The sequence below is a fragment of the Podarcis bocagei genome (genome assembly GCF_964188305.1).
Source record: "Podarcis bocagei genome assembly, chromosome: 13".
Classification (NCBI taxonomy): Eukaryota; Metazoa; Chordata; class Lepidosauria; order Squamata; family Lacertidae; genus Podarcis; species Podarcis bocagei.
This window is the reverse complement of record NC_138138.1, coordinates 22,391,451-22,403,859: the sequence shown is the minus strand read 5'-3', so window position 1 is coordinate 22,403,859 and position 12,409 is coordinate 22,391,451. Positions and strand designations below refer to the sequence as shown.

Genomic DNA, 12,409 nt, shown 5'->3' with positions numbered 1-12,409 from the left:
CTCCAGCTCAACAAGATGATGATGATGATGATGATGATGATATGCTACCCATCTGGCTGGGCTGCCCCAGCCAGTCTGGGTGGCTCCCAACAAAATGTTAAAAACACAATAAAACATCATCCAGAAAACATCAAGCCCTGCTTACTCCCAAGTCCATACCTCCACTCTGTCACACTGAACTTAAGGCTCTCCATAAAGGCAGCGACTCCATAAAATGCAATGAATCTTGATGGTGTTATGCGGACAAACAAATCAGTAATGAAATTACTGGCAGTCAGTTTGCTAACGTTAAGGAACAACTGGGGCCAGGAAAGAAAACTCTTTTGGATTTTGGAACTGCAAGACTATTGCCATTTAAGCCAACAAACTACAGAAGAAGAAAAAGTGCACTCACTGGAACAGTTCTTCGTCGGTGGAGCTGTTCTGTGTTTCCAGAGCTGCAAACTTCTGTTTGAGAATATTCACTTCTACCTCGAGATTCTCCTTGCTGCTCCTTAAAGTATCCAAGTTCCTCTGCAGATCCTGAAGAGTCAGAGACAGGAAGGTAAAACTGGAGAATCGGAATCACTCATTTGCTCTCAGTGTCATAGGAAAACCAAATGTACTTCGTATTTACAAAGATGCAAATATACAATCGCCCACCGTTCACCCGGCCAATTCAAAACTTAAAGCTCATCTCCTCAAGATTCAAATGCTGCCTGCCACCCCCATGGATGAATACCTTCTACTCAACCGGCCTCTATATTTTTACCTCCTTTTCCTTTTGGAGTTTGATACTGTTTTCTGTAACTGCCGCCAACTCCGTCTGACCAGAGGCCATCTGTAAAGCCTGCAGATCCTGAGCTCTCTGGAGCTCCATGGTCCCAGTCTGCAACAAATGGACTTTATCTTCAAGCTCCTTTGCTTTTTCCTGGACACACAAACACAGGGTGGGGAGGTGAGAACAGCAACTGTAACATCTAAAGCTGGAGTTTAAATATTTATATGGGTACAACTGCAGCTTGAAGGATTCCTTGAACCAAAGAATGAAGAAAGCTCCTGCTTTTTCTGAAAACACTTGGGACCAAGCTACACCTGACATTAACTTCATCTTTGCAACTAACCATGCATTATTATTATTTTTAAAAGGCAAATTGCATCATCTTGTGGGTGGTGGTGGAGGAAATAAGTGATTATAAGCGAGATACAAGAGCAGGCATGTGGGGGGAATTTAACCGTCTCCCCCTTTGCTGCTATGACAAGGAAAATCTCTCATCTGAATCTACTATCTACATGGGGTATCTGTGTGGCAATAGAGGTTATCCTCTGAAGCATATACCTGTTACAGAGGAGGAAAGGGTTACATTCTCCCTCCATGCCTGCTCTGACCCCACTAGTGACCACTGCACCAAGATGATGCAATTTGCATCTCTAAAAAACTTGCAGGACTAGATGCAAAGATGAAGTTAGCTTCATGTGTCGATTGCACCTTCTTCTTCCCCATCCTCATGTGCGTCAACATGAGCAAATGCCTTTGTTTTCTCACCAGCTTCTTGTAAGTTCTGTATCTTTTGGGCTGTATCCTGCTAAGTTATATTCAAAGAAGACCTACTGAAATCAGTGAAATTCTATTTGAGGGGCCATAGGTCCTCCGTCTTCGGTCTATACTGACCGGCCGTGGTTTTGCAGGTTTCTCAGGCAGGAATATTTCCTAGTCTACAGATTGAACCCGAGACCTTTTATGTGCAAAACATTTTTTCCTTTCCACTCGGTCCCTGCCAAAATTACTTCTGATGCACTAAGTAATCAGGATTAACCATACACATTTATCAAAATGTATTCCTACTTTGGAGTGTGGGAAGAGCTTCAACTGGAGCAGTAGCCTTACGATGCACTGAAGAACCCATACAGGGGAGAAACCATATAAATATATGGAATGGGGAAAGAGCTTTAGCTGAAGTAGCAAACTTAGGGTTTAATCACACTTAAGTTTTGCCCTGCTCTTTCCAGGCACAGGCTGGCACTTTAAAGCTCCGTGTCTGAGTGCCCTCTTTTTTGGTGTGCCCGTGAAAACCCACTCTTTAAAGCTAAAATGCAACCAACGGCAATTCGGGGTTTCTATGGATTGCAGTTTGCTCCAATTCTGCTTTAAAGAGCGGGTTTACGAGGGGAAAGCTCCAGGGCAAAAAGAAGAGCATGCAACACAGAGCTTTAAAATGTGCCTGGAAAGTGTGGAGGAAAGGTAAGAGTGGATAAGTCCTTACTTTACACTGCAAAAACGCACACACGGGAGAAGCCATTAAAATGCATGTGGTGTGGGAAAAGCTTGAAGGAGATAAGCAGCCTCAGCTTACATCAACAAATACACACTGAAGCACGAACCATTTAAACGCATGATGTGTGGAACGAACTTCAGTGTTAGCCTTACTTTGCAACTTCATACTAGACCACTGGTGGAACTTAGGTGGGCTGATGCAAATTTATTTACTTATTAAATTTATATAACTCCCTTCATCAATAGATCTCAGGGCAGTTCACAGAACACTTAGCAATGCATCATTTAGTATTTACTTTTAACTACTGGTTTTCTGCATTGTGCTTTTTTAAAAAAGTTGTTTTTAAATCTTGCCTTTCAGTGACCATTTTAATGTACATTTTATGCACTTTGTAAACCACTTAAGAGGTTTTATTTACCATTCAGTGGTATACAAATGTTGTTAAAATAAATCTGCAAGTCCTTTATTGCTGTGGCAGTTTCTGTGGAGACTGACTTGCACTTATAAACATAATTCTATGGGAAGGAAGTCTATATAGAGTTATTTGATCCATGCAGAGACCCCAGGCTCAGGGACTGAGTGTGGCCCTCCAGAACACTCCATCTGGCCCTTGAAATTCTCCCCAGGTCACACCCCTCTCTTGCCCTGCTTCACAGCCTCCTTGCCTAGCTGGAATGTGTCCTTGAACTCTGATAATGGTGTCTTACTTACTGAATGGAAGAAAAGGAAAGGAAAGCAGCCCAGGGCACAAACATAAAATTTATATTAATTGCTCTGCTCATCAATGGCACCCATGCCCTATTATGTTTTTTGTGTGTGTATCCTACCTCTGCTGCCTTGAGTTTCTCCTGCAGGTCCTCATTCTGGTTCTGAAGGCTTTTAAGGTTTTCCTTCAATTTCTGGTTTTCCTGAAGCAAAGTTGTGTTTTGCTGCTCGATCTCCTCCACTTCTCCCTGGAAGAGCAAAAGGGAAAAAAGAATGCAGGTTTTTTTTTAGCAAGGTGTTCTGGGGAAAAGAAGGAGGAAGAAGAGAGACCGGAATCCATCTTGGGCAGGCTGGCTGAAGGCTGGCTACACTGCTGTGGGAGGCAAGTCACTCTTGAAATAACCATGCTGTAAGATCTGGACTCCCTCCATGCAGACTGAAGGTGTAAATAGGCGAATAAACCATATTTCTTGAAGCTACAACAGTCTCCACCATGTCTCAATTCTCCAAAGGAACACAGACCCTGGGTGAGTGCCTGGAACCCCCAGGGCTCTTGCTATTGCTCAGCAGATGGGTGGCACCCATCTTTTGTAGCATTGCTCATCAACAGGCAGCACTTGGGCATCCTGGTCGCAGCTTTCCTCACTATTGTGCGCAAATGTCATGCAAAAGCTGTATTTTCTTTGCCTCTTTTGTTGGTGATGCATATTTAGCCACCCATACCAAACTCTGCGACTAAAATATCAGCACGGCAAAGGCAAGTGGACCCTAGCCAGGTTTAATTTCTTTCTCCCTTTTTGTTTTTTAAGGAGGTCGACAGATGAAGCAGCACATGCCTCCGGACATCAGTCTCAGGCAAGTCAGCGTGTGACATAAGGAGGACTGAAAAAGGACCCTCCTGAGATCACAGCTGCTCACGGTGTCAAATGCTTTGATTAAGTCAAGGCACTTGACACTGTGAGCAGATGTGCTCTCTGGGGGCTCCCTTCTTAAAACTTGGCCGACTTGGAAGAGGATGTGTCAGCAGAATTTGATCTTCTCCACAATCTGAAATGTTGGGAAGCTTTGTTGCTTTTGACTCTACCCCCTTCAGCCCAAAGGGTTTTTTTTTGGGGGGGGGGGGCTATGTACATACCATGCATTCAAAGCACATAGCTTCCCCCTCAAGGATCCTGAGAACTGCAATTTGTTAAGGGTGCTAAGAATTGTAGTTTTTTGGGAGGGGGAACTACAGCAACCCAGGATTCTTTGCGGGCCACTAAATGCTTTCAATGTATGATGCGTATGCTGCCTTGGCTTATTAAATGCCTCCGTGTTTCCCCATTCTGGCAGGGAAACTCCCTACCTGAAAAAGCACCTCTCTTGCAGCACCATCTCTGCCTGTTCCTCCCAATCCCTCTTCTTCCACAAAGGTAAAGAGGTAAACGGACCCCTGACTGTTAGGTCCAGTCACAGACGACTCTGGGGTTGCAGCGCTCATCTCGCTTTACTGGCCGAGGGAGCCGGCATACAGCTTCCGGGTTATGTGGCCAGCATGACTAAGCCGCTTCTGGAGAACCAGAGCAGCGCACGGAAACGCCGTTTACCTTCCCGCCAGAGCGGTATCTATTTATCTACTTGCACTTTGACGTGCTTTCCAACTGCTAGGTGGGCAGGAGCAGGGACCAAGCAACTGGAGCTCACACTGTCGCAGGGATTTGAACTGCCAACCTTCCGATCGGCAAGCCCTAGGCTCTGTGGTTTAGACCACAGGGCCACCCGCATCCCTTTCTTCCACAAAATGTTAACCTTAATCCAGGTGTGCCCAAACTTTTTTCTAAGAGGGCCAGATTTAATGAAGTGAACATATGCATAAGGGCCGACCAAAGTTGTTCACTTTTTTTAGGATTGAAGTTATTGACCTTTTGGGGGGATTTTTCCCAAAGGGGGGATTTTTTAAGGATTTGAATTGTTGACCTTTATTTTGGATTTTACCCCGGGAAAGAGCTGCCTGTGGGGGCCGTATTAAACTAACCAGCGGGCCGGATTAGGCCCCCAAAACAGACTTTGGACATACCTGCCTTAATCCCTTGGTGCCTTATCCAAAACAAAGCCTAGGTACACAATAGCCACATTTGTGCCTAATCAAACCCCCTCTCCCCATTTGTCCTCTTCAAAGACTGTAAGCTCTTTGGGGCAGGGCCCTTTTTTTGCTCATGTGTATTTTTCAAGTGCCCCCTATACTGGTGGCCTTGCGTCTCAAGTACAGAGGAAAAAAGAACAATTGCAGGAGAGTACAGAGGCAGAGCAGGGTTGCATTTCCATTTGGCTTCTCTTCTTGGCTGCTTCGCTGCCTTTTAAAGCAGCGCTGGAGATAGATTCGTCTGCATTAACTACTCACACATAAAACATAAAAAGCAAAAAGCCCCCAGAGAGGTTGGGGCTTCAGCCTGGGATCTTCTACATACAAAGCACTGTGCTTTTATCACATATAGGAACTCATAGAAATAGTCACTAGAGGTTACTGTAAGGGCACAGATGTCACCTTTAGGATAGCATGGCGCACTCCCTTCCCCGCTCTGAAAATTAGACTACCACACGACACAGTGTGAGCCACATGCAGTGTATAGTGAGGCATCCTGTTCAGACTACGCATAGTGACAAAGGCAGAAGAAGGGAACAGACAAGGAGCCATAATGGATTGGTAGAGGCTTGGGAATGTTGCAAATGAGCCACTACAAAGCGCAGGGCACAAACGAAGGAAGCGAACCTGCGTGGTAACCACCAACATGTCATCCTCGGTCTCTGCACGGAACTGGAAGGGGACGCTGGCTCCACGGACGAGGCCATCCTGGTCCACGTAACAAAACTGGTAATATTCATCGTCCTTTGGCAGGTAGTAGGCTGAAAGAATAAAAAAAAGCCACATGTCATTTTTAGCTCCTTCAAGCATGCAAAGCTAACATAGGAAGTTGACTTCTACCTGGTCAGACTTATTGCACTGAAGTTTATTTATTTTTTAGCATGCAAACAATGCCTATTTCAAGAAATAACACCACCCAACTCCTTCCCTTCCTGCCACAGACCTTTAAAGAGCACCTCCTGAAGTTCGTCGTCGCTGCTGTCGGGGTTCCTTGGCAAAGGCGCCCACACAAACGTGAAGTATTCGCGAGCGGTCTTCCACCCCACCTGCAAAATCAAAATATGTGAGTGGGATCCTTCGATGAACCGAGAAACAGGCCAGGAGTAGTGACAGTTTAACAAGCTGTCCTCTTCGTGCTCTAATCCAGTGCACTAAAAGCAGCCTGTTCTAAAACAAGAGACGTATTTACACAGCAGGTTTACACAATAGCGTAGCTAGGGGGCAGGGCACCCCCGGCAGCACTTAACTTTGGGGGCGGCCTGCTGGAGCCCAAGGTGGTGCGCAAGGCCAGGTACCCCAGAGCCCGGCATGCCACTCCCTAAAGCAGCATGGCCCAGGGTGGTAGCCACTGGGTTTACAGGACAATTATATCACATGTCCACACAGAAGAGGAAAGTCCAACTAAAGATTTTAAGGACATCATCCTTAAACCAGTTTATTAACAACAACAACAACAACAATTTCTCTCTCACTCTGATGAGATCTTAAACAAAAGAATTCACAGCACACACACCCCCAGCAGATTATAATTCCCAGGATTGCTTGGATGAAGCCATAACAGTGAAAATGGTACAAAACTGGTGTTTGTAATATACACACTTGCAAAGTTATGCACACTTGGCTCCAACAAATGCATCATTCTACTTCCTTCTAGGAAAGGAAAACATTCACACACACACAATTTAATTTCTTAATAGCACTTAAAGGTTTTTAATTCTTTTTTAAGGAAAAAAGTGCATATGCAATCATCCAAGATCTAAGCTCTCCCAGTGTAGAACACCTTCCTGATAACCTCACCCTGCCTCAGCCAATCAGCTATTATCTCTCCTCCTTCCCCGCTCTGACAAACCCCTCAGCTTTCTGGAAGTACTCCGTCCAGAGAACAATATCTCCTCTGAAGCTTTATAACCCTGCTTTGACTGCTGTGTTATAAAGCAAGAGATTGCAATTTATCATAAGCCAGTTCCAATGTCCACGGTGCGCCATAAATGACAGCAGACTTACCCTGAATATGCCCACCCAGTCCTTCCGGCGTGGGGTGATGTGCCGAGAAATGTTGTAATGGCAAGTTATATCTGCTCCAGGGACATAGTATTTGTCTATGTCTGTGAAGATGACCTGATTGAAGGCCCGGCAGTCTAGCAGGACGGCAGAAGTGGGAGGTTCCTCTGAATTGTTACATAATGCAGCTTCCATCCTGGATTCTGTAAAAAGGACAATGAGGGGAAAACAGAAATGGAAAAAAAGAAAACCAAAAAGAAAACCAAGGGCAGTTAAAAACAACCACAGCTAATTTTGACCTCAGGATGTCATCTCAACTGTATCTTAACAACAAGATATTCATGGCACTGGAGGAATTTTGCCCAATAAAACATTGCTGGCATTGAACACAGGAGCAAAGGAAAGGTTACAGGGCAGGGAAAGGGAATGTTAACCCTACAGTAGGAAAAACACCATTGCCCAAACCCCATCCTTTTTCTTGTAAGGGACCAACTACACATTTGCATGTGGATCCCCAGCATTGTTGAAATAAACAACAACAACAACAACAATAGTAGTAGTAGTTTGGGGAGGGAGAAAGGAATTTTGCTGGAGAAACAAAGAGGGGAGGTGGTGTGCTATCCCTTTCCCACTCACCACTTCTCTGCTCAAAATTACCTTTCTATCAGCTCTCTCTGTGGGATGTATGTATCTCTTCCGGTGTATGTGTTTGATAAAAAGGTAAAGGACCCCTGGGCTGTTACACCCAGTCAAAGGCAACTATGGGGTTGCGGCGCTCATCTCACTTTCAGGCTGAGGGAGCCGGCGTTTGTCCACAGACAGCTTTCCTGGTCATGTGGCCAGCAAGACTAAACTGCTTCTGGCACAACGGAAGACCGTGACGGAAACTAGAGCGCACGGAAGCGCCATTTACCTTCCCGTCACAGCGGTGTGTTTGGAACCTCACACAGCTGGGATGTGCATGTATGAAGCATGGTGACAAAGATTGAGCTACAAATCAATGAGTGCCTTGTTTTATACCAGGCCTCTGTAATGAGGTCACTAGGGCCACATTCACACCATACATTTAAAGGACTAGGGTACCACTGTAAACTTCAGGGCTTCCCCCCAAAGAATTCTGGGAGCTGTGGTTTGCTAAGGGTGCTGAGACCTGTGCAGAGCTTGTCTGACAGATGGGGCAGAAGTCCCTGGTCGTCTAGGAGGCACGTGGCATTCTTGGCATGACAGCCAAGTTGGGACGTGGGTGGCACTGTGGTCTAAACCACTGAGCCTCTTGAGCTTGAAGATCAGAAGGTCAGTGGTTCGAATCCCCACAACAGGGTGAGCTCCCCTTGCTCTGTCCCAGCTCCTGTCAAGCAGTTTGAAAGCACGCCAGTGCAAGTAGATAAATGGGTACTGCTGTGGCAGGAAGGTAAATGGTGTTTCCGTGCGCTTTGGTTTCCATCACAGTGTCCCGTTGCACCAGAAGCGGCTTAGTCATGCTGGCCACATGACCCGGAAAGTTGTCTCTGGACAAACGCTGGCTCCCTCCGCCTGAAAGCAAGATGAGTGCCGCAACCCCATAGTCGCCTTTGACTGGATTTTTTTTTTTTTTACCCAGCTGCCCCTCTCCCTACATGGGCCTGGGAGACTCCCCATTCCCCTCACAGAGCTACAAATCCCAGAGTTCCCTGGGAAGAGTGATTGTTTGTTAAGCCACTCTGGGAATTGTGGTTCTGTGAGGGGAACAGGGGGTCTCCTAAATAACAGTTCCATCCTCAGCAACTCTCCTGGGCTGCCTGCCAACTGCCTGCCGGCTGCTTTCTGTCACCACACTGCAGTTGGCATGGCCGTCTACTGGCGGCCACGTGAACTTCAGTGTGACCACAATTTTTCTCACGGAAATGTAGTGTACGTGAGCACACTTCTTTTGTTATTATTCTTTTCCTCCACAGATCAGACTGAAGGCTCGTATTTGAGCATAGCTGTCCGCATTCCCGACAAGTCTAACATGCACGCGACACATTTCTGGGGGCTGGCAGTACCAACATGGGAACTGTCCTCATGACTCACCAGACCCATGTACATTTCATTCAGATGTTACTGAAGCAGAATTGGGTGTGGAGCAGGAATTGGATGAAACAGCAGTATAGCCACATGAATTTATTTTATAGTTAAAGATGGAACGACAGATAGTAGTAACATGTTGGGCAATGGCAAACATGAGCATGCCAACTTGGTTATTTCATAATGCCATTTGCTGACCTGAGCAAACAGGGCAAGCCCGTGGACAAACAATAAATTAAATATAGTTATCTATAATGGGCACCAGTGTACTCTCCAAAGTCCAACTTGTTGAATAGTGAGGTGTTCTATGGAAATGGTTATTACCACAAGACCAGGTGAAACGGTCTCCTCAGTTAGCAGACTTAAAGCATTATTATAGCAGCAAAGTGGAGACAGATAAATTTGTCCCACAGTGCATAATCCACTGGGGATATCTTTATCTGGGCTCCCAGAGGAGAATTATCCTGGTGGGTTACAACCTATTCTTCCTTTACACTAATTGAAATCTTCAGTTTCCCAAACACCACTAACTGTTTGTCTAAAATAGTATCACAGACAATAAGGAGCATATTCAAGGGAACCCCCCAAATTTGCAGAAGTACAAAGAAACCCACACAAATCATTCTGGAGGGGGGAGCAGGGGAATCAAAAGGAGCCAAATTACCCCTGAACAGCCCAATGGGGAATGATTGAATATGCTCAAGAGGCCACTGAATGCTGAAGCCTCAGGAGTGGGGGAAATGGAAAACCCAAGAGAAATGGAACAGTGTTTCTAAGAAGACACAGCTGATTGCTACTGTTAAATGCTCTACACAGCAACATTATGATGCAGGCCCTATTTCCCCCCTCTATTTCCTGACTTCAGGGCCAGTGTTTATTTAGCCAAAATGGCACCACCCATGTACTGTGGGGAGGCTTTCCTCCTCTAAGCAGCCCCCGCTCCAAGGAGGGGGGATTTTTGAAAGTGCAAATCAGGCCAGTTGATAGCGGAGCCATAATTTCAAAGGTTCCCCCCTCTTCTCACGCCCAATAAATGTTTTGTTACACTTGCAGACCTTCCTACGAAAGCTTATACCAAGAACAAACTTAGTTGGTTTCTAAGGTGCTACTGGACAATTTTTTATATATATTTCGACTGCATCAGACCAACATGGCTACCTACCTGAATCTAGTGTTAATTAGCAGAAAGGGAGCGTCTTTGGTGAACACCAGCTAAAATGCTGACTCAAGCCAAGGTAGCCAAGATGGGGCCTTCCAGGAGTTGTTGAACTACCAACTCCCATCATCCATGCTGGCTGGGGCACATGGGGGCTGGAGTCTACCATTATCTATAGGCTACCATGTTGATGACTTCTGTCTTGGGCCAATCTAAAATAAAATATTCTCTCTGGTGCTTCAGGAGCAACCTGATCGGGTCCTGGCCAGTCACCAGAGAGGAGGAGCTCTCTCCCCAGACAGCTTTCCTGCTTTCCCAATTCCAGGAAAGCAGAAGCACGAGTTCCCTGGCTGATCCTCACAGCAGCGGAAGAGCAGCAAGACATGACCGCTCCAGATAACAGAGAGAGAGAGGGCATACAGGGTGAAGGAAATTGGTGGGGATGCCAGCAGCCAAATAGGCATGATTTGTTTTTGATGCTCCGCTTGCTGGCATCACAATCAAGCCATGCCGGTCTTGATGACACCAATATTTAAATACTTAAAAAGGGAGAGAGAGAGTGGGGGATATCGGAACACTCACGGATCTCAAGTTGCACAGCACAGATCCATGCAAAAATGTTGCTTTTACTTTTAAACGGGGTGGGGATGTTTCTTAAGCTAATGTTTATGGAAAGAGAATACTGGAAGCTCTGAAGATTTCCAGATCTCTGTGATCACTTTCCCCACAGCTCCAACAAAGGCAACATTCCAGATAAGGCAACTTCATTAATCTTTTCAGAAATCTGTTCCATCTGCAGGTTCCCTGGTGTCTGGTGGTAGGATTTGGAGTTATTTATAGCAGAAATCTGAATAAACCGAGCCTGGAGGCGATATGCTTAGGGGACATTCTGTTCCACAAATCTGGGGATGAAGGGAAGTCCCCCATCTCAATTTGACGTGGCCTCAAGTTGTAATGCTGCTCCTTTTCCCTGCACACCCTGGAAAAATCCCCTAATAAAAGTCACAGGCAGCTGTTGACAGAAGAAGTCCTATGAGGAAAACATCTCCTCACATTGCTCTGCGGTGTGGCAGACCTTGGGTATCATCAAGGGCAGCAGAACAGCAGGTGAACTGATTTGACCCACAGAGGACAACTCAGGGGACGTTCTCCTCCACAAGCTCTGCTGAAATTAACACAGGATGTGACAAGAGTGCAGTAGTCCTGTTGCACAATTCCATTTCCTTACAATAGTTGTGCTACTGGATTGCATCTTCATGTAGATATGTGTGCAAGGTTAACGTGTGGACCGGTGCTGGTGGCAGGAGGAGAAAACAGCACTGACAGCCTCTTCACATCTTTAGAACTCCTGCTTCCTCACCCTAAAGGAGGGGTAGACAATGTGGTGCCCTCTAGTTGTCAAATTCCAACTCCCATCAGTCCCAGCCAGCATGGTCAGTGGCCAAGGATAATGGGAATTGTATTCCAATGTCTGGAAGGCACCATGTTGGCTACCCTTCCCTGAAGAAAAACTGCCTCCATGAGCAGCTCTTAAGTCAAGGCAAGGCTGTAAGCCATGGGTAGGCAAACTAAGGCCCGGGGGTTGGATCCGGCCCAATCGCCTTCTAAATCCGGCCCACAGACGGTCCAGGAATCAGTGTGCTTTTACATGAGTAGAATGTGTCCTTTTACAGTGGTACCTCAGGTTACAAACACTTGGGGTTATAGACTCCGCTAACCCGGAAGTAGTACCTCGGGTTAAGAACTTTACCTCAGGATGAGGAGAGAAATCGCGTGCCGGCGGCATGGCGGAAGTGGGAGGCCCCATTGGCTAAAGTGGTACCTCAGGCTAAGAAGGGTTTCAGGTTAAGAACGGACCTCCAGAACGAATTAAGTTCGTAACCGGAGGTACCACTGTATTTAAAATGCATCTCTGGGTTATCTGTGGGGTCTGCCAGGTGTTTTTACATGAGCAGAATGTGTGCTTTTATTTAAAATGCATCTCTGGGCTATTTGTGGAGCATAGGAAATTGTTCGTTTCCCTTCAAAATATAGCCCGGCCCCCCATAAGGTCTGAGGGACAGTGGACCGGCCCCCTGCTGAAAAAGGTTGCTGACCCCTGCTAAGCCCTCCAGACATTGTTGG

General features: G+C 46.2%; 1 protein-coding gene across 5 annotated transcripts in view; it reads right to left on the bottom strand.

Annotated features, from left to right (window-relative positions):
• The window catches only part of CALCOCO2 (calcium binding and coiled-coil domain 2), a 33,258-nt gene that overhangs the window by 10,159 nt on the left and 10,690 nt on the right, over positions 1 to 12,409 (bottom strand). For all 5 annotated transcript variants that reach the window (XM_081166553.1, XM_081166552.1, XM_081166556.1 and 2 more), the window contains exons 2-7: positions 7,087 to 7,286; positions 6,026 to 6,128; positions 5,710 to 5,843; positions 3,083 to 3,208; positions 752 to 910; positions 395 to 522 (exon numbers count right to left, since the gene is read on the bottom strand). In XM_081166553.1, the coding sequence (XP_081022679.1) occupies positions 395 to 522; positions 752 to 910; positions 3,083 to 3,208; positions 5,710 to 5,843; positions 6,026 to 6,128; positions 7,087 to 7,278 (842 nt within the window). In that variant the 5' untranslated portion in view covers positions 7,279 to 7,286. The remainder of the gene's footprint in view (positions 1 to 394; positions 523 to 751; positions 911 to 3,082; positions 3,209 to 5,709; positions 5,844 to 6,025; positions 6,129 to 7,086; positions 7,287 to 12,409) is intronic.